Below are 21,783 nucleotides of genomic sequence, written 5' to 3'. Positions count from 1 at the left end.
CCATTGTACTTTCGTTTCATGGTTATTTCCTTCACACTTAATCCATTACCAGAAAAGTTTGGCAACAAGCTTTGTTGACTACCGACAAAAAACACGTGCTCTAATTTCGTTGCCAAATAGGAGGTCTGTGACAGAGGCTGATGTATTTAGGAATGTCTAGTTTCTGCCAAGTGTGGCGGGAACAGGCATGCCCTCGTCTGCCTTTGAAGAATGACGTAACTCGTCACACGCAGTCGCCAGCAGTAGACCAGCCAAAGCAGAGAGAAAATTGCCATTCCATGCCGTCTCTGGTAAATGTTGCGAACACACGATTCTCAATGAGTGAATCAGTCAAGTAGGCCTTGATAGATGTTCAAGTGTTTCCAGCAAGCTAGAGAGATGTTTTTCGCTGTTGAGGCGTTCAAGCATAGTTTGCAACAGTTGCGTGTGAAAGCTAAATACTCCACATATTGGATGTTCTTTTTTGATAGGAATGTTCTGCTCTAAAATTCACTTACAGTAGAGAAAACGTAACATTGCTTCTTGCAACAGCAACACGTTAGCTGACGTTGTGCTAATCACAAATATTTTCAGTCAATTTCCTCTTACAATCTACGTGTTTCTAAAGAATTGAACTGTACTGATGTAGATAGCGAGGTTGTCAGCTCTTTCGTTGGTGTTTTGTTTCAAGTCTTCTATCTCGCACTGCGTAGAACAAATCGAATGAACATGCTGATGGACGATTTGCCTCGTCCTTCTTTCTAAGCAAATATTGTACTGATGTTGGAGCAGAGGTTGCCAACTGCTTCGTTAGTGTTTTGTTTCAGTTCTTGAAAATCGCATTGCATTAAGCAAAGTGAATGAGCATGGTGGTGAACAATTTGCTTGGTAAAATATAATAGCAATGTACAATGGAAGCAAAGACCTTACTAGATAAATTATCCATAACCGTATTTTTAACTCTCTTGTTTCACGCGTTTCAAGTTTCATGAAGAGAAATGAAAACACTGAGATGTTGAGACCAATTCATGTTCCAGGATCAGAAGAATTAAAAACTCACAAGAGAGAAGGACAATATCTGTGGCCAGTTTTACTGTTAAAATCTCTGTCGTTGGAGTTAACAAAAATATAATCAAGAAACTAGTAATAATTTGTGACTAAATTAAAGTATCCCATACGTTGCGCCAGTTGAACAGATATCTGGCGCGAGTGTTTTAAGATTTCAGATCGCTAATTCACTGAAATACATAGTCCTTAATATATTTTGCTATATCTCATATCCCACTCTATTCAACGGGAATCCTTCAAAGTCAACGGAAAATTTATTCGCGAAGTTTATGTTCTGTAAGGCATCACATAAAAATCTCATTTTTGTAACTTGAGAAACTCTCTCAGGGAACAATTTATTTCTTGGATTAAGTGGTACAGTGGGATCCATGAGTATTACCGTGCAAATTGTCCATCACCATGTTCGTGCACTTTATTTGACCCACTAAGAGCTTCAAGAATTAAAAGAAAACTCAAAACAAGCTGTTGACAACTTCTGCACCAGCACACATAGAAATCCATTGCTTAAAAACACACAGGATGAACGAGAAAAACTAATGAAAATAGTCATGGACAATTTGCACGGTAATACTAATGGATCCCACTGTACATGTTCTGACCTGATTTCTGCACATTGCACTACTTATCGAGCTATTATGCCGGGAAAATTATTAATCAAAATCTGTACACAGTATAATACAAGACAATTGTGGCTGGGCACAGTTGAATGTTGTGAAACCAGGATTACATAAAGTATAACAAGTGTTTGCGGTTAAAGTTTTCTTGTTGTTTTTAATTCAAGCAATAATGAAAATGTGGTGGACATCAGAAAAAACACTAATATAAGAGTATAGCGTCACCCTGTAATTTGAAAGGGTTCAATTTGGCATTACCAGGGCGAAATAGTCTTCCTGGAATCTTCAACATATTGAATTACACTCAGCATGATAAACTTGACTATCTGAAATGAATTTCAAACCTTATTAGTGGCACGGCGAGACCTTCAATAAAGCTTGAAAACACTTCTTTTCCAAGTATTCGGAATTAATTAATGCGATTTAAAGGGGGGGGTGATATTGCCTCTTCTGGTGCTTTTCATATAACTTCCGTTAGCAACGAGTTGTCCCATAACTTGGCAACTATGAATTCGACAGGAAGGATCGATGTTGCTGGCCGAATGCTAATTGGGATCCAAGTCGTAGAGTATGCACCACAGTTGTATTGTATTACAGCATTTTTTTCTTCCTGTTAGAGTTGTTAAATGTGAATATCGCAAAACTATTCCAATTAAACATACCGATATTTTCTTCGGAATCTAAAACAGAAGCGTTTTTTGCACAATTGTGCAATACTGTATTTAGTTAGCGCAACTCGTTGAGCACTAATAACAGCTGTAATTTTCATCGCTTCCACATAAATTGTCTTCCCTTTCTCAAACATGGCTAGGAGTGGTATAGATCAATGGTTCTCAACCTTCGTAACCCCGCGACCCGGTATTTTTTTGCCAACGGCAAAGAAAATAATAGCCACATTGTCCATCACCATTTTCATTCTCTTGTGTTCTACATCCTTTGTTGTTTTAAGGTATGAAATTCTGTTGATGCGAAGCAGATATTGTCCCCAGCTTATTGACGTCTTTATTTTAATTCGTGATCGACACATTGTGGAAAACAGACTTAATGAAAAGGACAGTGAACAATTTATTTTTTCTATTTCTTTTGCCGTTGGGTGTACTTTTGGAATGGATCATTAATAAGTAAATTATTGCATTATCATATGTTCGAATATGGCTAAGCTTGTGGACAAAATATAAAATTTGGTTTAAATTAGTTGAGAACGACTGGGTCTAATGGAGTCTTTTATAGTTTAATTTGGCGAAAACCATTAAATGTATTTGGTAAGGGCTGATTTTCATTGGCAAGTTCCATTTCGGACACCGAAAATTTCCAATTAATCAGAATATTTCCACTTCAATATGTGTTTAATTAAAATTGCTACGAGAACTAAATTGACCGTGATGCTCGTTCGTCAGCCTCCAAATTGGAGGAGGGAAGCAACACACTCCCCGGTTAGATAGGCGTAACTTGGCGGGGGCAACTTCCCCCCCCCCCAAAAAAAATCTGGTTTACTAAAATTTACAAGTTAGGGGCCCTGAGGAGCATCGAAATAAAGAGTAATATTTCGCAAACGTCACAGCTCGTATTTAGCAAATAATCCTGAACGCTGTTTTTATGGGTTGGAAAACTTTTGGAGTCCCTTCCCCCAAAGTTAATCCCCAGGTTTGATCCTAGCCCCTCAAAATTAGGCCCCAAGTCTGATTCTGCTCCCTCAAAATTAAGCACAGTTTAATTCTGCCCCGTCGAAATTAGGCCTAGTTTAATTCTACCCCTTCGAAATTAGGCCCAGTTTCATCCTGCCCCCTCCAAAATAGGCCCAGTTTAATTCAGTTGTTCAAGCTGTTTGATATTTATGGCTTTTGAAGTATTTACTACAAAAAATTAAGCGTTTTGCAAAATTGCACAATCATGAAAAATTCAGATCACATGAATTTGTGACAGGTTACATAATGCCGTCATTAAATAGAGCATAAAAAACTCTACAGGATAATGATTTCACTGAAATTTTTGACTTTTACATTTCGTAAATTTTGTAACATCTGACAACGCAGCGGTGGTAGAGAAGGACAGAGCTATTGGCAAAACTCATGTATTAGAGAGAGAGAGAGAGAGGGTAGTACTCCATTTACTTCCATACTGACCTCTAAGGTTGAGACACTCTATAGCGCGGACGAGAAAGAATTTCCTCTTATCGCTGGTGAATTTGCCACTTTTGGCTAATTTCCGAAGATGGGGACGAGTTATGATATGATGAATGTACCGGGATTCAAACCCGGGACCAACATTATTATTATTATTACTAGTAGTAGTAGTAGTAGCGGAAATATTTTCAAATTTCACGCCAATGCATTCTCTCTTTTACAACTTTTGTGCTTCCCCGATGGTGTAGTGGTAACATCGTCGCCTTGTGATCAAGGGATCCCGGGTTCGATACCCGGTGGAGGCACATGGCACAGTGGTTCGGATCCCACATAAAACTGTAGGTCCAGTCCTGATTATCCTTTCTGTGCGTAAAGTGGAATTAAAACCACAAATCCATCAATCAATTTTGCAACTTGTTTTCATGTAGAACGTTCACCGCCCAGGGCTGACTCCGCCGCCCCCTAGGGACGGTTCTGAACTTGATAAGACCAATAGAAGTAGGTATTGCGAGCGAGAAGAAGATTTTACGAAAAGTTTTTTATTTGCATAAAATTTGAAGTTGTGGACGCTGTTTGCCCCCCTAGAACTCATTTCCGTCCAGGATTGGTGGGGGGCAATGCCCCCTGCACCCCCTGTGGTTCCGCCACTGCGCCAGGACTAGTTCCCGGTCCGCGGCCAGACAATTGGATTGGCCTCCACCGGGTATCGAACCCGGGACCCCTTGATTACAAGGCAACGACACTACCACTGCGCCATCTGGGAGGTACGCGGCCAGACGATTGAGAAACACTGCTGTAGATAAATAGACTTTGAAGAGTCTCGTCTCACGTTCTGAAAGCCTGTATCGTTCTTGTTTCTCTGCTTGACCTCAAAGGGCAAGTCTTCGTCTCATCTCGAAATCTCGATATACAGTATACGCTACAGTATACACAACAAATGTACAAACTTCACAATGCATAGAGGCGACAAAACTTATCTTCATACATCTGTTACATTTGACGCTTCGTTTCGACGCTATGAACCCTGAAAAAGGGAATTATATACTGGATATATGCAACCGCATTAATTCCCACCAAAGTTCCAAAACGGGAGATGCAAGGACAGTATATTTCCCCTTATAGATAAGTTTTAGCATAGTGCGGGGGGAGAGTGGCCAAAAAGTGTGTGGGGGATGCCCCCTCACGTTATAACGGTCAAATATTGAGTGACAAGTAATTAATCTAATTGCCCGTTAGTAGGAATTAATTGCAATTGGTAATATTAATATCCGTCGCGAATACAGGTGTCTAGCGAACTGCCTTAGCCAGCACTAGCTTGCTCAACCACCGTTTTCGCCCGAATTCGGATTTACATGTATTCTTATGGGAATATCAAGAAAAATGCAACTTCTAAACCAATGGACCGAATTGGATGAGATTTTAACCAGCGGTAGAACACATCTTGAAAGTACTGGTTTCAAGATTTGAGCCTAATCAGAACAGAACTACGTGAGTTATGAATTATTAAAGATTCATCGCTGAATTGAAAGGGAGAAGCTACCCTACTGAGTTGTCCTTGCTTTTCGTGACTGAATACAATGGAGGAAGAGTTAGCCTAATCTCTGCACGAGGGGCTGCTACTAGGGGTTAAGGACCGGAGTGAGCATTGACCAGGATAGGAGGACAACGGTCAAAGCACCAGAAACAATAAACAAGCACCTGATCATAGAGGGTAGCGCGTCACTACGTTCAAATCTGGAATAAAAGGGATGATTTGGAATAGAGAGACACAGTTTTGCCACAGTTTTGCCTAGAATCGCCACCGGAGTGTGAGCTAAGCGCGACCAAGCTGCGAGCCGCAATCAGACTAGTGGTCTGGATTTGTTTTCCTCGAGTGAGTGTTTCAGAGCCATGGAGTAGAGCAAAGTAGAACCAGGGGGTCGTTCTCCCCTTCGCCGTCAACGCATCCGTACACATACGTGTGGTATGTGAGAATAACGCCACACACGTCCACCTGTGTCAATCGTCCGAAACAACGTCCAAAGTAGTGAAAGTTAATAACATTTGATATCCATGTGAAACCACGAATGACTCATCGCGTATGTTCGTCTCATCGCCCAAGTCACGTATCTGTACTTACGAGTAACCGCGAAGAACTGACCTATTATTGCGCAAGTTGTCGTATGGAGTCGACAGTGTGCGTGTACCGTCCTGGACGTCCCTGCGAAGTGAACGAGTGAAACCAGGATAACCGTGAAGTGCAACACTGGAGTGTGGAGGCCTTCCAGAACTGTAGGACCACTTTCACCCAACCCAGGTCAGAGGGAATGCAGCGAAGGTAAGATCCAACCATGTGCGTGTGTGAGAAAGATGACGACTATCTACCGCGATTCTGCGTAAATCAAATCATTGCATAACTTAAATCAGCGCTATGGCATCCCTAGACATCTGTTTTCCGGCGGAGTCATCAAATGTTAAAGATGAGAGTTTATGTTAACAGCAAACAATAGTTCATTGAATATATTTATACCTTCAGAAAAGATAGAAGGGGTTCGCACAAGGAACAATTATTCACTTTATACTTAAAATCCTAAACGGTAAATTGTAAACGGCAATGTAGCCAAGAAATAGTAAGAGTATGGTCAAAGTAGTAAATAATCTAACCTTTGTATTTGTCATATTGTCGCAATATGCCATAGAATGAGAGAATGAATGTGAGATCGAGAGAAAGAGGGCAAGATGTAATGTGTATTTATCTGTGCTTTAATATATATGTATATTCAGAAACACCGTAGTATTATGTAACGTCATTTCAGGTATTTAAAATCAAATCCTCCTAGGTTTATTCTCGGTAACTCCGACTGTTAGGCACTTATCCTGACCGTATTATATTTCATGTAATGTTTAATTCGCCCAGCAGGTGAGGCGAGAGATTCTTCGATGTTGCGATGCTAAGCTCAGTTCAGTTGAGTTAATTGAGTTAATTAGTTATTAAATTAGCAGCCCGTGACAACGTCTCCCTGATCGCCGTCACTGATTCCCACTAACGAATGTTTGATTGATTTGCTTTATTTTACTTCGCTTTCTCTGCCAGTTTTTGCTAATCGCGAAGATGAGGATGATATGATGAAATTGATGAATGGACGTTCACAAGAAACACCCATGTCCGGGATTCGAACCCGGAGCTCCTGCGGTTGTAGCGTGTTGTGTTAACCATTCCGTCGCGTAGGTCGGTTCAATTCCACTAATAAATTTACTCTGCAGTTACTTTAAGCAAAATATATTGATTGATTGATTTCGTGTTTTAAGTCCACTTTATGCACAGCAAGGCTAATCAGGACTGGACCTACAGTTTAAAGTGGAATCCGAACCACTTGTACCTCCACCGGGTATCGAACCCGGGACCCCTTGATTACAAGATCTCGTCTCTATTTTACAGAGGCTTGTCTCGGCCTGTCTTGTTACGAGACAAGACGTAATTTAGAAAATTCATATGAAAAGAATTGGAATAATGAAAGTAGAAAAAAGAATCATAAAATTTCAAGTTCACAAACTTACAATACACTTAATGCGACTCTGTGTTCGAATTGTACACAGATATTTTGGAGCTTCTAGTTTTTCCATTATTACAATACTATTTGCCAGACATGAATAACACAATCATATTTGTGTCACTGCATGTAATTCAAACTCCCTTCTCAACTACTAATTTTCTTGAGACGTATTATTCATGAGTTGGTTCCCCTGACAGCAAGTTTACGTCCTTTTTTTCTTTCTCTCAAAGTTATTTGATACTTTCAACTTCTCTCTCTCTTCTTACACAAATCCATTAGGACCCTCTTTCATTTCTTCTGTTCCCGAAAGCAAAACTTCACAGAATTTTCACCCGTCGCAGTGTCGACTTCTGTTACTTTCCCCTTCTTGGCAAAAGTTTAGTCACACTGTTTTATCGTCTTCCACAGAATACTCACTCAGCTAACTTTTCTCGGTGTTGTAATTGCAAGTGGCACCGCATGGAGGCGCTAGCTGCAGTTGAATTCCTGGACATTAGTACGAAATGATAGACGGAATGTCGAGGGAAAAGATTTCCTAAATTTTGTATCATGGTTGCAGTCACAAAGGACGTTTTCTCTGTTGCTATGTGGAGGAATATCTCGTGTTAATAACAATTCTTGGTAATAACATAGTGTAAAGCATTCCTAAGTAGCTATTGAATGCCTTTGTTATTACCTGTTGTTTAATGTCGGTGGTAACGAAATCGTACCAATTGTTCGACCAGAATCATAGAGAAGCTCGCAGTTATGTTTATGCATACGTAGAATAAATTTAACAAATTACTCTTTCTGCTACTTAAATGCATCGTCTGATGAATAAATGTCCTAAAGCGATAATTTAATACTCTAGATGTACAAGGGCGTGCTGAAAAGGAATGTCTCCTATTTTTTGTTACAGTGTAAACGATTTTTTTATTATTTTGAGCAACCATTATGACAGATAATGACATATGGCACGTTTAAGATGCCACATTTGTACAGTTGCGAAAAATTTTCAAGTAATCTGTGCACGTCCATTAGTTCTACTTACACGTAAATCACGAGAACGGAATGTTAACAGCTGTAAAATATACTTCTACTCGCCTTAATTTTAGTAAGTGACGCTAGATGGCGCCATACGAGAATTTCGATTATACAGTAAATTCTTGAATCTTGTCTCGCTTAAAAGTTACGATAATGATAAAGTTACAGTCCTTTTAATATTAACGACTTCGGTGCGAGTGTACAGAGAGGTCATCATCCCGCGTCAGTCATGATGTGGTGGGGAGTGAGCTATGCTGGCACCACACGTCTTCATTTTTGTGAGAAAGGCGTGAAAACCGATGCTCGGGTGTACCAAAACACTTTGCTGGAGCCTGTTGTGAAGGACTTGAACATCACCCTGTTCAGAACGCCCCAATGGACTTTCCAGCAAGATTCTGCTCCTGCTCACAGGGCGAAATCAACCCAGGAGTGGCTGGAGCACAATGTGCCTGACTTGATATCCACAGTGTTGCCAAGTTAGCCCTTTTGGGGCCAGAACTGGTCCTTTTGAGTACGTACTCAGCCCCAAAATTCAGCAAAAGCCCCAAGGGGCTTTTTAGCCCTACAGAGAGAAATCTTGCTACAAATCTAGCCCTTTCAGTAATGAAATGTTTTTTTGGTATTTTCAGTAAACTGCAAACAAGAATTCACTTAACCGACCCTCCTCTGCACCTGCAAGCTCGTCCTGCGACCACCCATCCTGGGGAGAAGGTAGCAAGTGCACAGTGTCACTTTATCCCCTTGTATCTGGTTTTGGTATGCTGTGTAGCCCGAGGCGAATTACGGATAACGTCGATTCCAGAAAATGCGAATCTTTGTTCAGTTGCATTGCATCTGGTCCTTGAAAGTTCACAGAAATGCGATGCGGAATCGACGAATCGGTCGTAACAGAGAGGCTCGACCAAAGATTAGTTCGTGTGTGTGGCAGTGTGTGTGTGTGTGTGTGTGAGTGAGTGTGCGTGTGCATATATATGAAGGAGGAATATGCCGAAAATGTGTAATGCTTTTGTGTAATTTACTGCACCACAATTTACGGGGGAAATGAATTATTTAAGGTAAGAAAATTTAATTTAGTTGAGCGTTTGCCCCTTATCTTGACAGTTGATTAGTTGTGGTTCTTGAGTTTCAGAAATTTTGCACCAAAACACCCAAGATTAGTAAATCTAGCCCCTTGGATGTGAATTTTAGCTCCATTTTGGGTGCGATTTAGCCCGTTTTTCTCTCGTGCAGTTGGCAACACTGCATATCCACTGCTGAGTGGCCCTCTAGCAGCCCTGACCTTAATCCCCTGGATTACAAACTGTGGGCAGTACTTGAGGGTATTGCCTGCAAGAAGAGTCGCCCCACAGTTGACAGTTTGAAGCGCTCTTTACTGGCTGCAGTGGCACATTTCCTCTGGAGACGGTGCGTGCTGCAATAGACGTGTGGCCCGGCAGACTACACGCCTTTGTGCGTGCTAACGGCGGACATTTTGAAATATGATTGGTGCAAACTGTTGTCAGACCATGTATGCTTCACATCCTTTATGTGTAGTAAATAAGTTGGCTGAAATAATGTCAAGCAATGAAGAGCTTGAATTCAGAACCTCAAGAAGGGTGCCTGGAAATGGCCAACCAAATCCTGGGAAACCAGTGACAGAGAGAAGATTCGGAGCTGAACTAAGAAGATCTACAAGAAGACATGAGAGGACTGACCCTGAATCTTTGAACTCAGAAGAGGAGGATCCTAATGGTAATATCAAGTTCTATCAGGATGGACCTACTCCAATAAATAGAAGAAGATACTCCATAACTACACTCAGAAAGAGACTGACTGGAATGGAATGAATCCAAATTGTCAGAGATTCCCACCGACACCTCCAGGCTGAAGAAAGGAGGAGATTCCAAATACGGAACACCTAATTATACTGGATAGTTCATCATTCCAGTACCCATATAACCTATTATTATATTCCTACATAAATGTATAATATATATATATATATATATATATATATATATATATATATATATATATATATATATATATATATATATATATATACAGGGTGACTTGTATTTAGATGTATTCCCTGAAATGGGTTAAAGTAGAGGCAATTTGCAATAAATTTGACCATATGGTACCACGTCCGAAAATTAGTAGTTTTCGAGATAATCGAATTTCTATTGTTTCTTTTTAAAAAAAATGACAATTTTCCACATAAAAAGATGAATTGAGAAATAACTGCTCATTGTATGGCACATATTTCAGCGTTTTCTGATAGCTAACAAATAAGTGGTTCGTTGGAAAAAAAAAGTTTTTTTTTCCCAAATAACAATCACATGTAAGTAACGGGTGAGTCTAAACTTAGAAGTGGTGATAAAAAAATACACTCTTAGTTTACTAGGCAACGTATTAATAACAAAAATGGTATGACACGAAGAAGCGTACAAATTACTTAAATTACTTCCTTGTGTCATCAGATATCCAACAAGGTCCAAATGTTGCTAACATTCACATTTGTGTACAAGATATAATACTTGATTCATTTTCATGTGAATGGAATCAATGATCATTACAATTAACAATTAAAGAACATTACACGTCTTGCTCAAAGTGGACACCTCCGTTAAGAATGCAGGCAGGCACGGGTGTTATTACGAACATTTGGTCTCAGTAACTCGTGATGTGATGGTGTCCTTGATGTGTTGACCAGCTGTTAAGATCCTCTCCCTGAGCTCTTCTTGCGAGTTTACCGGTGTGTTGTAAACTAAGTCTTTCATGGGGGGGGCAAGGGGGGCCGTGGCCCCCCCTGGAAAATGAAAGTCAACCAAAAAATATGTATTTCACACATATAATTTTATTTTAGCCACAATAATATGTGTTAATCATTGCATGAACACCATAAATTCAAATTTAAGCAATGTTTCTTAGGGAACAACACTATTTTTGGGGAAAATTTGCCTTCGTTTGCCCCCCCCCCCCCCCCCGGCCTGAAAAAAAATACTGCGAACATCCGTGGATGATAACAAGCAAATTTTTTTAAAGTGCAAGGGGCTGTAAGTAAACTACTACGCAAAAACGAAAGTGTTGATTTGTGTGCAAAGCAGTTCTGAGACAGCTGTTCGCCTGCTCTTGACATATTGACGTAATCCTTGCTTCCTCGGTCTGCCCATCCGCACGTTATCAGATTGACTGCGTGTTCAGCTTAAGGCGTCATTCGCATCGGACCGAAATAGCAGTTGAAGGTCGGCAAGAATAGTTCGAATTGAAGTGTCTTTTAGCCTAGTTCCTGCTAGCGCCAGCTGGCACACGTAACAAACACCCTCAAGCTCCAGTGCGAAGCGTCACTCGCTCGCAGACTTCCGCGGGCAACATTGGACGGCTGGGATTGGTCGAATATCTTTGTGCTCGATTGAAGAGGACGTGTTAGGACACGCTATGGTTGCTGGTATGTTAATCATTTCCTTTCTTTGTGTCATTCACTGACTTAGTTGGTAGAGTCCTTGTTAGTTTCGCAGAAATGTTCATTGTAAAAAGGGGTGGCCCTTTCGCAAAGCATTGAGATGCCAAACTCGCTTTTACGTCACACACTGTGAACTGCGTCGATGGCTTAAGGTGAGGAGGGACAATTTCGCACCAGGCATGCATTTATTTAAATATCGTCGGAATTGGCACTGCTACTAAAGAAAATCCAAGCATAATTTGAGAGTATGAATTTCTCCCCATGTTGCAAGTGGAAGCGGTTTTTAAGGTCTATTATTAAGCTAGATACCATGTTTGAAAAATGTGATGAATACGTACTTACAGAATCCCATGTATTCCTTATGGAGAGACAACTTCAAATTGAAGTTACGGCTAAACAAATGGGATTTTCGACTATTTCTAGCGCAAATATCATCTTCAATGGATCCTTTACCCGATCATATATTTTTTTCCGCCATCGGAAGTTTGATATCTCCAAGAAAACGAGTAAAATAATTCTCCTATAATCGTAATGTATTTCTCCTTGCCTCCTACAGCCATCCTGGCAGGGTTGCCAAACCTGATGTGCATAAAAGAGCTACATTTCAGCAAGAGTTAAAGATGACTTTCAAGGATCTAGATTAACGAAGGCTGCATAAAGTGTATCCTAGGGTAATTTAGGTGTCAGAGGGGTGGGGGCGCTGCTATTACCGTTATCTTTAAAGTGATGGCAATTCATTCTTAGTTTTCACCGCCTAGATTTGGCGGCATTACCCATCTCAATAATTTTATGATGTTCATATGAAATCGAAAATAAAGGATTCCCGGATAATAATATTGACATCTTCACCTTAAGCCACAGCTCTCTATATAAAAATACCTGGGGAGGAAACAGGGGTGTGGGTGACGCAGCCTATATATGAATATCACGTCACGTGCAAAATGTATACTCATGGCAAAGGTTGGTCTTTATGGGCGGAGCCAGTGGTGGAATCATGGCGGGGCAGAGGGCGGGTGCCACAGTTCACAGTAACGAGTGCACGAAAGAGCCAGATCTGGCTCTAAAAGAGCGAAGTTGGCAACAGTGATCGACAGCTTTCCCAGCGAGAAAGACCTTGGAGAAATTGTCTCTTCTCGCCTTAATGTAGAGTTTACTTATAATCTCATTATCGAAGGCTTCGATTCGAGTCCCGGGCTGGGGCATTTCTTTGTGAATGTCCCTACATCAATTTAATCTAATCTTCATTCGTCATTATTAGCCGAGAATGGGCCTCCCACATAGTGTAGTAGCTTATACTCTTGATTTGTGCCAACTTCTGTGGCGGAGTGGTTAGCACAGCACGTTACGACGAGTCCCGGGTTCGAATCCAGGCCTGGATGTTATTTGTGAGTGCACCTTCATCAATTCCATCATATCATCACCCATACTCATCTTCGTGATTGGCCAAAATTGGCAGAAAAGCGAAGTAAAATAAGGCAAAGCAATCAATCTTGCTTTGTAATCAAAGGGTCTCGGCTTAGAGCCCTGGTGGAGACACAATGTTCCGGATGCCACTAAACTCTATAGGGCTCGTCCCGATCAGCTAGTCTGAACATTAAGTGGACCTCAAACTAGCATTTGATTAGACACGAGTTATTGAAAAGCGACATAAAATTAGAAAAATGGGTAGCAAACTCTGGATATTGCATTCGTGCAGGCGTCCGAAACTGCAATGATGTGGAGTTGTGTATTGACAGTGTGTGTTGACTCTCCGTGAACATAGGTATATCATATATGTGGAGTGTTGGGTTACACTGGTCTACATATGAAAAAAAAATTTCTGCTGACTTAGATATTTTAACTGATCCTATATAATTTGAGGTCGCTGATTCCAAATATGTAGTCAGAAAATGTGTATCACGTCACAATTTTTCACAAATCACATTTGAAAATTTTCACAATATTATAATACTGGGCTAAACTCCAGCAATTTTCCATATAGATATCTGTACATAATGAAATTATAGGACTATACATAGGTGTCGGAGCTGATAACAGGTATTAAGTTGCATTGTTTGACAAGTCACATTTCAAAATTTTCAGAAAATTAAATCCGGCTACATTCCAAGAGCACTTGCAAAGAGAATGCGACGTAGTCAGATGTCCATGCAGAGTATCACGTCACGCTGTTTAACAAACATACGTTTCTATTTTCTCAATAGGGAGTTCTTAATGGACAAAAAGTTTAGGCAATTCCGGCAAATTGATAAATTTGTTTGACGAGCACATACAGTCAACACCTGATGCCTGTACTAACGCTAAACTTAACATACACCACAGAATAGCACAACATGCATACCTACTTAGGAAAAAAATTTCATTTCTTTGATTTTCTGGAGTAGGTGGCCTCAGGAACGTCACGCTGCAAGCACCAGCAATAATCGGCCATCATGTTTTCATTCCATCTCCCCTGATATCGGTGCTCCATGATTTTTATGTCTTGGTGGAAGCGTTCGCCCTGTTCTTCACTTACGGCACCAAGATTGGACGGAAATACATCTAAGTGGCTGTGCAGGAAGTGAAGCTTGACACTCATATTCACTCCTAACTTTTGAAACGTCACCAACAAATTTTCAACTAGAACCTCGTAGTTGTGCGCCCTGAAGGTTCCAAGAAAGTTTGTATTGACATCAGAAAAGGCACACCATGCATCTTTCTCTGTGCGGTTCATTGTTTGTAAGAATTCTTCATCTTTCATTAGCATCCTTATCTGAGGACCATCAAAAATACCTGCTTTTACTTTCTCATGCGTCAATGCAGGAATTTTGAGCAAATGTATTTAAAGCAAGCCCCATTCTTATCCAGAGCTTTTACATACTGCTTCATTTAATCCAACTTAAAGTGCAGTGGAGGAAGTAACACTTTCTTAGGATCAACAAGCGGCTTGTTCTGGATGTTTGTCGCTCCGACTTCAAAGCTTTTCCTGGCAGGCCACAGTCTTCGTACCCAATGTTCGTTCCTTGCTCGACTGTCCCATAAACACAAAAAGCATGGATATTTCGTGAAACCTGCTTGTTGACCAAGTAACATTGAAATGACCTTGAGATCTCCGCACACAAGCCAACTGTCATTTGCATACTTTTTGTTTCGAAGCAGTTCTTTCATCGTTTCGTAGCTTTCCTTCAAATGTACGGAGTGGCCAACAGGAATGGATGCTAACTTATTGCCATTATGCAGCAACACACGCTTCAAAGTCCTCTTCGAGCTATCAATAAAAAGCCTCCATTCTTCTTCATTATACGTACATCCCATAGCTTCAATTAGTCCCTTCACATCTGTACAATAGACAAGTTCTTCGTCGCTTTGAAAATATCTTAAATAGATGCCTCTCTCTGTCCCGATACATGCTCCAGACGCTAACATATTTCTTTCCTTTAGTCTACACAGGTCCTGCATACTTTATGAGGTGCCCAGGATTTATCTTGGTCACCCAATTTAATTCCGAAATATGCACTATATGCTTTCCTTACAAAGTCAGTAATATTTGTCCTTTGTTTTGGGGTTAACAATGTTCGAAAAACTGATTGAAATAATATTCATTATAATATTCCATGTGCTGCCATCTTGTGACCTCTTTACGGACTACGTTGTTTCATTGCTCTAAATATACATCCCTAATATTAGATAATTTTCTATTTTCCTCCGAAACCTGACGTGATAGAAAAAAACGGATTTCGGTTTTGGATTTACCACCCTCGAATTACTATAGAACAACCATCAGCCTCCAGTCAGCAAAGTGGACGTAGACCAGTGTTATGTATATGTTTGGATTTTAGTTCTTTATGAATAAATGGTTCGATTCCGACATATTATCGTGGTTCGGATTGCACTTTAAACTGTAGGTCCAGTCCCGATTAGCCTTACTGTGCATAACGTGGACTTAAAATACCAACTCAATTAATTTATGAATGAATGAGTGCATTTTAAAAATACTTTTTTAAAACTCCTGCTGTATTTTTATATTACGTCGCTTTTATGGTTCCTTAGACTAATCGCAACGATGAGGAATAAATAATAAAAATCCTTGCGAGGAACATCCACGCCAGGACTCGAACCTGCGACTGTCCGTGATCAGATCGTGAATCCAGCACTTGACACGCTCAGCCATTGACCCAACCTTGTTCCCCGGCTGCAGGAAAATTCATTTAAATTTTCACGTGAAGAAAAAGTTGCAACCGGCATTAGAAATGCAACTTTTGACTATAGTTGGCAACTCTGCACAACAGACCCAAGACTCACGCTATTAACTTTTAAAACACGCTCTTCTGGTATCCTTTGTGTATCGTGCAGTAGCGAGTTTGCAAGCTACTTTGGGAATGGCAAATCGCAAGGGTATGTATGAGTCACTCTATCTCTCAGATTGCACAGTTGCAAGTTAAAGCCCAGCTTGCCCAGAGAAACCTAATTTTAGCAACTTTTCCATGTATCAGAACTGTAAGCTAAATCTAGGATTTCTTTTGCTACGTAAATTCGTAGTTCGGAATATCTTAGTGCATTGTAGTTAAAGTCTAATCCAATACTTGCGTAGACATACATGCTGCACCAAAGCCGACAATAGATGTCGCTTTAAATTCATTTCAAGGAGATGATATTTTTCGATGTCTTGACTGTAGATATTTCGAAAACAATCGTAGACTTAAAACTGTAATGTGTAGAAGTAGTTTAGAACAACTTTTAAGCTGAAACTGTATGTAAATGGCCTCATTGGATGATATACTGTCGGATTAAAAATTGTGAACTCCAATTAACAATTAACCAGTAGACCTGCATTAAAACGAGTTACACTGCAAAATCCTGCGCGTTAATCAAACCATTGTTTTCGAGCCTGGCTTCAATCAGGGGTGCCCACAGGGGGGTTTTATGGCGCAGGTTGCGCCATCGAGATTTTTGGAGGGGGAATTTTTTCCCTTCAAATAATATAAAATTCAACATTCCAAAATATATGTAAAAATTTTACACCTTATATGCACCATATTTAATCCATTAGATGAAGAAATTAAAGTGTTTAGGGCATTATCGAAAGGGGGGGGATATCGAACTTTTACATATTAGGCCTTAATTGACACGTGGGTTCTGAGGGGGATTCAAATTAAACTTGGGGAGGGACAGTATCCAACTCTAGGTCTTAGATTATGGCGAGTACTTTAGTTAGAGGGGGATTGAGCATTAAATTGAAGGGGATATCCAATTCTTGTGTATTACTTTTGTCTTTGATTGTTTCGGAAATTCTGGTGTCGAGACTGAGAATTAATTTTTTGGAGGAGGCAATATCCACTCTTCAATATTAACAGTAAGTCTAAAATTGGCATGGAAATTTTGGTGGTAGGATTGAGTATGAAATTTAAAGGGGGAGATAGAAAGCTCTTGATAAAGTGTTAAATCTTAGATTGTGTAGGGATTCTGTAGTGGAGAGATAGTTCGAACATTACAGTACAACCTTATTCTCTCTGTATTTAGGCCACCTGTTTATTCGTCTTTTCTAATTTAATTTGTAATGCTATTATACAACAATCGTTGTGTTGTTCACTGAATATAAAGTAACCATTACATGGGTAGTTTTTTAAAAAACTGAATGCGGTGATTTAAACATACAGCTCAAGAACATCTTCGAAAATTGTCATGGCGCTCGTAAAATTTTCAAGGTCGATTTTTTTTACGCTATTTTTCAACCACCCAGACGGAAAATTGTTGATAAAGCCGTGACCAAGTGAGTGAAAACTAAACATATTATACCTTTCCAAATCAACATTCGTCTGTCCGGATTCAAAAACTAGAAATTGAGTAATTGTTTGTTACTTAACTGATCTGTTCTTTCTCTCAAGATTTCTTAGTATTTAGCAAGGCACACATTCCTAAATGTATCTCAATTGTAAAGGGTGAGGAAATAACATCCCTTGAAATTAGTGATTTCTTAGGTGGAATGCAGTCGCAAAAGCAAATTGGGGTTCTGGCAACAGTTGCATCAGTCGCTCTGTAATTGGGAGTAAATGTTGTTTCCTTTGACAAATTTGTGTTTTAAGGTTTTCTGCTATATGTTGGGGGTTCTTTAGCAAGGACACGAGTGGAAGAAAAGTTTGTTGAATGCTGCGGTGAATGTGTGTTGACTGACTTCAAAGGTTTTGCAGATAGAAATTCTAGAAGTTTGAAGGTAACTGTTTTCTTCTCTTATTTTGGATTTCTAATTTCTTTCGCCTGGTCTCCCTGTTTATGTTTGCGTTGGTTTCCACAGATCTAGGTTCGCAGGAAAGCTCTCTCAAAGACAGCTTGGAAGAACTGTTCAAACGGATGCTTTTGGTGTGGTGCAAGCAAATTGTGGCTGTAAAAGTGAATTCGTCGCTTCCAACCGGTAAGGTTGCCTGAACGTAATTTGATACATTCCAACTAACAAACATTCTCTAGTGGTAACCATCTTGATTTGTGTTAATAACAGAAACTGTGTTTTGTTGCCCTTGTACACTAATAAAACTAGCGTTTTGAACCAAATGTGTGGTTTGTAAACAACATTTCAACTAGAGTAGAAACTAACATGATTAGCAGTTTGTATTAAGTGCAACTAACTTTAGCTATTCAATATTTGGATTACTGAGGTTTTTTTATCAATGCTTCTATAGATGCTTTGTTTACTTGAGGGTTATGAATTGAAATTCCATTATACAAACAAGTAAGACAATCTAGATTAATGAACATAGCAATTCTCCCTCAATAGATTTGTCATAATCTAACGTAACCTAAGCCAGCAATCAAAAAAACTGAAGTTTAACTCACCCTATGAAACCACTAACGATTTTTTTTTACGGTATAGGGCAGCACTAACTTAACACTAGTGACGGCCAAGTTTGACGAGTTTTTTGTAAATTTCGAAAACCGTTAAATTAGCTAAGATGATTTTGGAACGGTTTTTGTTCCAAAAGTATAGCAGCACTGACGGATATCTTTACGCTAGAAACCATCACCGACGATTTTTTAAAAAATGGTAAATTTTCTGGACACGTTTCGCTCAAATTGACAACTGCAAGTGAAACGTTCCGTAAAAATCGTCTGCTGCAGTTTCAGAAGTACAGAGCATTCCCTGACATTCTTTACGAGGCTCGGCGGCAAGCGGCCCGGCGTCAGCGCTTGTCTTTCCCGGTGAACGGATCCGCGACAGTCGCACACTAGTCTGTTTCTTTTGCTCTCCCTGCCTTCGCTCTCTTTCCCTTTCTGTTGACGTTGCAGACTGACGCCAGTGTAATCCTCCCTCGGAAGTTGTGTCGTGTCCATGTGTTGAAGATTGTTGCTTAATATGGCACCACAAAAGTTTACATTACAACAAAGGATTTATCTTGTCGAGTGTTACTTCGGAAAAATGAATTGTGAAGAAGTGCGACGACGTTTTGCAACGAAATTTCCTGGTGTTCCCGTTCCACATAGGACCACTATATTAAACCTCGTAAAAAGGTTTATAGTAACAGGGTCAGTTCTGAATAAAAGTGGAAAGAAAAATGGGGAAATCTAAAAAATAAAGTATACAAAGACAATCCGTACACCATCCGTGAGTTAAAAGAGAGTATTGTACGAGAAATCGGGAGAATTACAGTAGACGAACTTGCACGTGTAAATGCCAATTTCCGTCGGAGATGCCAGGCATGTGTTGCAGCAGAGGGGCATCATTTTCAACACCTTCTGTAGTCAAGGTTAGTACACAATATGAAAACTGTAATTTTAATAGCCGACTCTACCGACTGTCGCGGACCCCGTTCACCGGAAAAGACAAGCGCTGATGCCGGGCCGCTTGCCGCCGAGTCTCGTATTGAATGTCAGGGAATGCTCTGTAGTATCGATACTGCATAGAACCCAACGCAAAATATTAAATATTAATGTGCTTCTGCCTCTTCGCACATTCGCATGTGCACCCAAATACATCTGTAATGCAATTAATTTTTGTTACACTTATTCATTGAACACAATCTCGTTCAAAACATCAAATGTTCCCACGCCGATGCCCAAGGCTTCCATAGCCTCATTATAGGTGTGTTCTCCTACGTCACGAACTGTTGAATTGTGGCTTCAAGAAGCCATGATTGAGGCCAGTTCTTGTAAGCATACGGAATTCAAGCGGGCGGGCGGGAGATCCTAACACAGACATTCGTGATTTAAAACAAACGTGCAGTTGGTTCAGATGTAACGAACGCTACGTGGTTACTATTTTCTTGCAAACGACAAATAAAATTGGCCCCAAACATGGCGGCTGTGCGCATCATGACGTCACATGAAACCCACCTATTAGTGAAAGATGATCATAATTTGGGTTGCCAATACATTTGTCATTCTGTACGAAAAACCGAATGTGAGTATTTGACATTATAACACATGGACGCGAGACTGAAGATCCAGAACACCAGCGCCACTGGTGTCTCCTACTTGAACTTCACCTCTAGTGTTTGAATATATCAACTCGGGCTCGGTGCATTTTCCACGGTCAAGCAGCAACAACTGAACAGAAGAAACACACATTACATGGACGATATGCCACTTTTTATGTTATCTCGCACTGATCAATTTAGCAAAAGTAATAAAAGGAAGGAAGGAAAATCCGCAACTGTAATTTCCCTCTTGTCTTCGAGAAAATCGGATATGAACTTATAAATCTTCCACTACCTACGAAGCAATTTTCAAATTCATCTCATTTATCATACTCCTGGAAATATAGCTCTGTATCTTCTGTGAAAAATTGGGCATTCTCTTTATTGATAAGATTTCGAAGAGGATCTATTTGGATTGGGAACAAGAGAAGAGGGAGATTTCGAAATTCAGATGGGAAAAAGATCGGGAATTCATTCCGTTTGAATGGAGCCTTTTGTCAATGTCTCTTCGTTAGTGATCGCGTGCGGGCAAGAGTTGATCGCTATACATTTCGTTGAGAGTTTTCTTTCTACTCTTGTTAATGCTGTATTGCAGGATTTTCCCCCCTTGTACATATTCAGAAAACGAAATACCGAAAACTCTTGACGCATTGCTTGAATTTTGCCTCGTTTTTCTCTTAAGAGTGTAATCTTTATTTTCCTGGAGCAAAATACCTTCGTGAATACTGAATCAACATCCGGACGTAGATAGCAGCAAGATCGGTGTTTTTAGGAGAAGGATGTAATGACATTTGTAATGAGTGCTTCTTTGTTTCATTTCAAAATGTGTATGATGTAAATATCACAAACCAACCATGACATAAGTAAATATCATAGGATGCACATACAATGTCGGTGCTTGGTAGTGCGGGGGGATATCATGAACGAAATATTTGTGTTTCAGGACACGAACTCCATTATGCCCTAGTGTGGCGGCATGAACGTGAATTTTAATGTCTGCCGAGGAAATTTTGCAGCTCGATTAACATTCATGACAATCTCCGTGTTTATTTCATTAATTATAGACCCCATATTAGCACTGCTTTAACTATTTGTTGTACGTGAATTTCCAGCTGCACAGTGAGTTGACATTCGAAATACAATCACGAAAAACTGGCTGTAAGAGCATGATTACGTTGACAATTTGAATTTAAAGGAGTGGATTTTTTGCTTCAACCACATTAAAATTCTGTTGGTATATCGGCAGCATGATTATTTATACGTAGGCCTACTTGTCTCTCGGAGGCAAGTTTTAACAAAACAAGCTCGAGTCTATCTCGAAACTGAATAACCAGTATGTTTTTTTTGTTTTTTTTTTAAGTTATATAGAGATGAACTCGTGAACAACAATTTAAATATTAGCTAAAGCAAAAGAGAACACGGCAACATTTATCATGGTTTTGAAAACTGTCGATCAAGGCTACTGGTAGCTCCAAGACCAGTGGCGTGGCGTGACCGGCTATCAGTACGACAATTATGCATGCTAGACGTTATCATCCCCCCCCCCTCGGTAATGAAAACATGTCTTCGAGCTAGATATTTGTTCATTGTTCTTGTTTTGCAATCAGCACAGTGATT

At 40.0% G+C, this 21,783-nt stretch overlaps 1 protein-coding gene across 1 annotated transcript in view; it reads left to right on the top strand.

Moving 5' to 3' along the window:
• The window catches only part of LOC145981733 (uncharacterized), a 606,033-nt gene that overhangs the window by 524,294 nt on the left and 59,956 nt on the right, over positions 1–21,783 (top strand). The window contains exon 11 of the mRNA XM_083115142.1: positions 18,054–18,170. Coding sequence (XP_082971268.1) covers positions 18,054–18,170 — 117 coding nt within the window. The remainder of the gene's footprint in view (positions 1–18,053; positions 18,171–21,783) is intronic.

This window comes from Lepisma saccharinum, chromosome 30, assembly GCF_977018435.1.
Source record: "Lepisma saccharinum chromosome 30, izLepSacc3.1, whole genome shotgun sequence".
In the NCBI taxonomy this organism is placed as follows: Eukaryota; Metazoa; Arthropoda; class Insecta; order Zygentoma; family Lepismatidae; genus Lepisma; species Lepisma saccharinum.
Note: the sequence above shows the minus strand (reverse complement) of the source record. Positions and strands in the feature narration are given on the sequence as shown.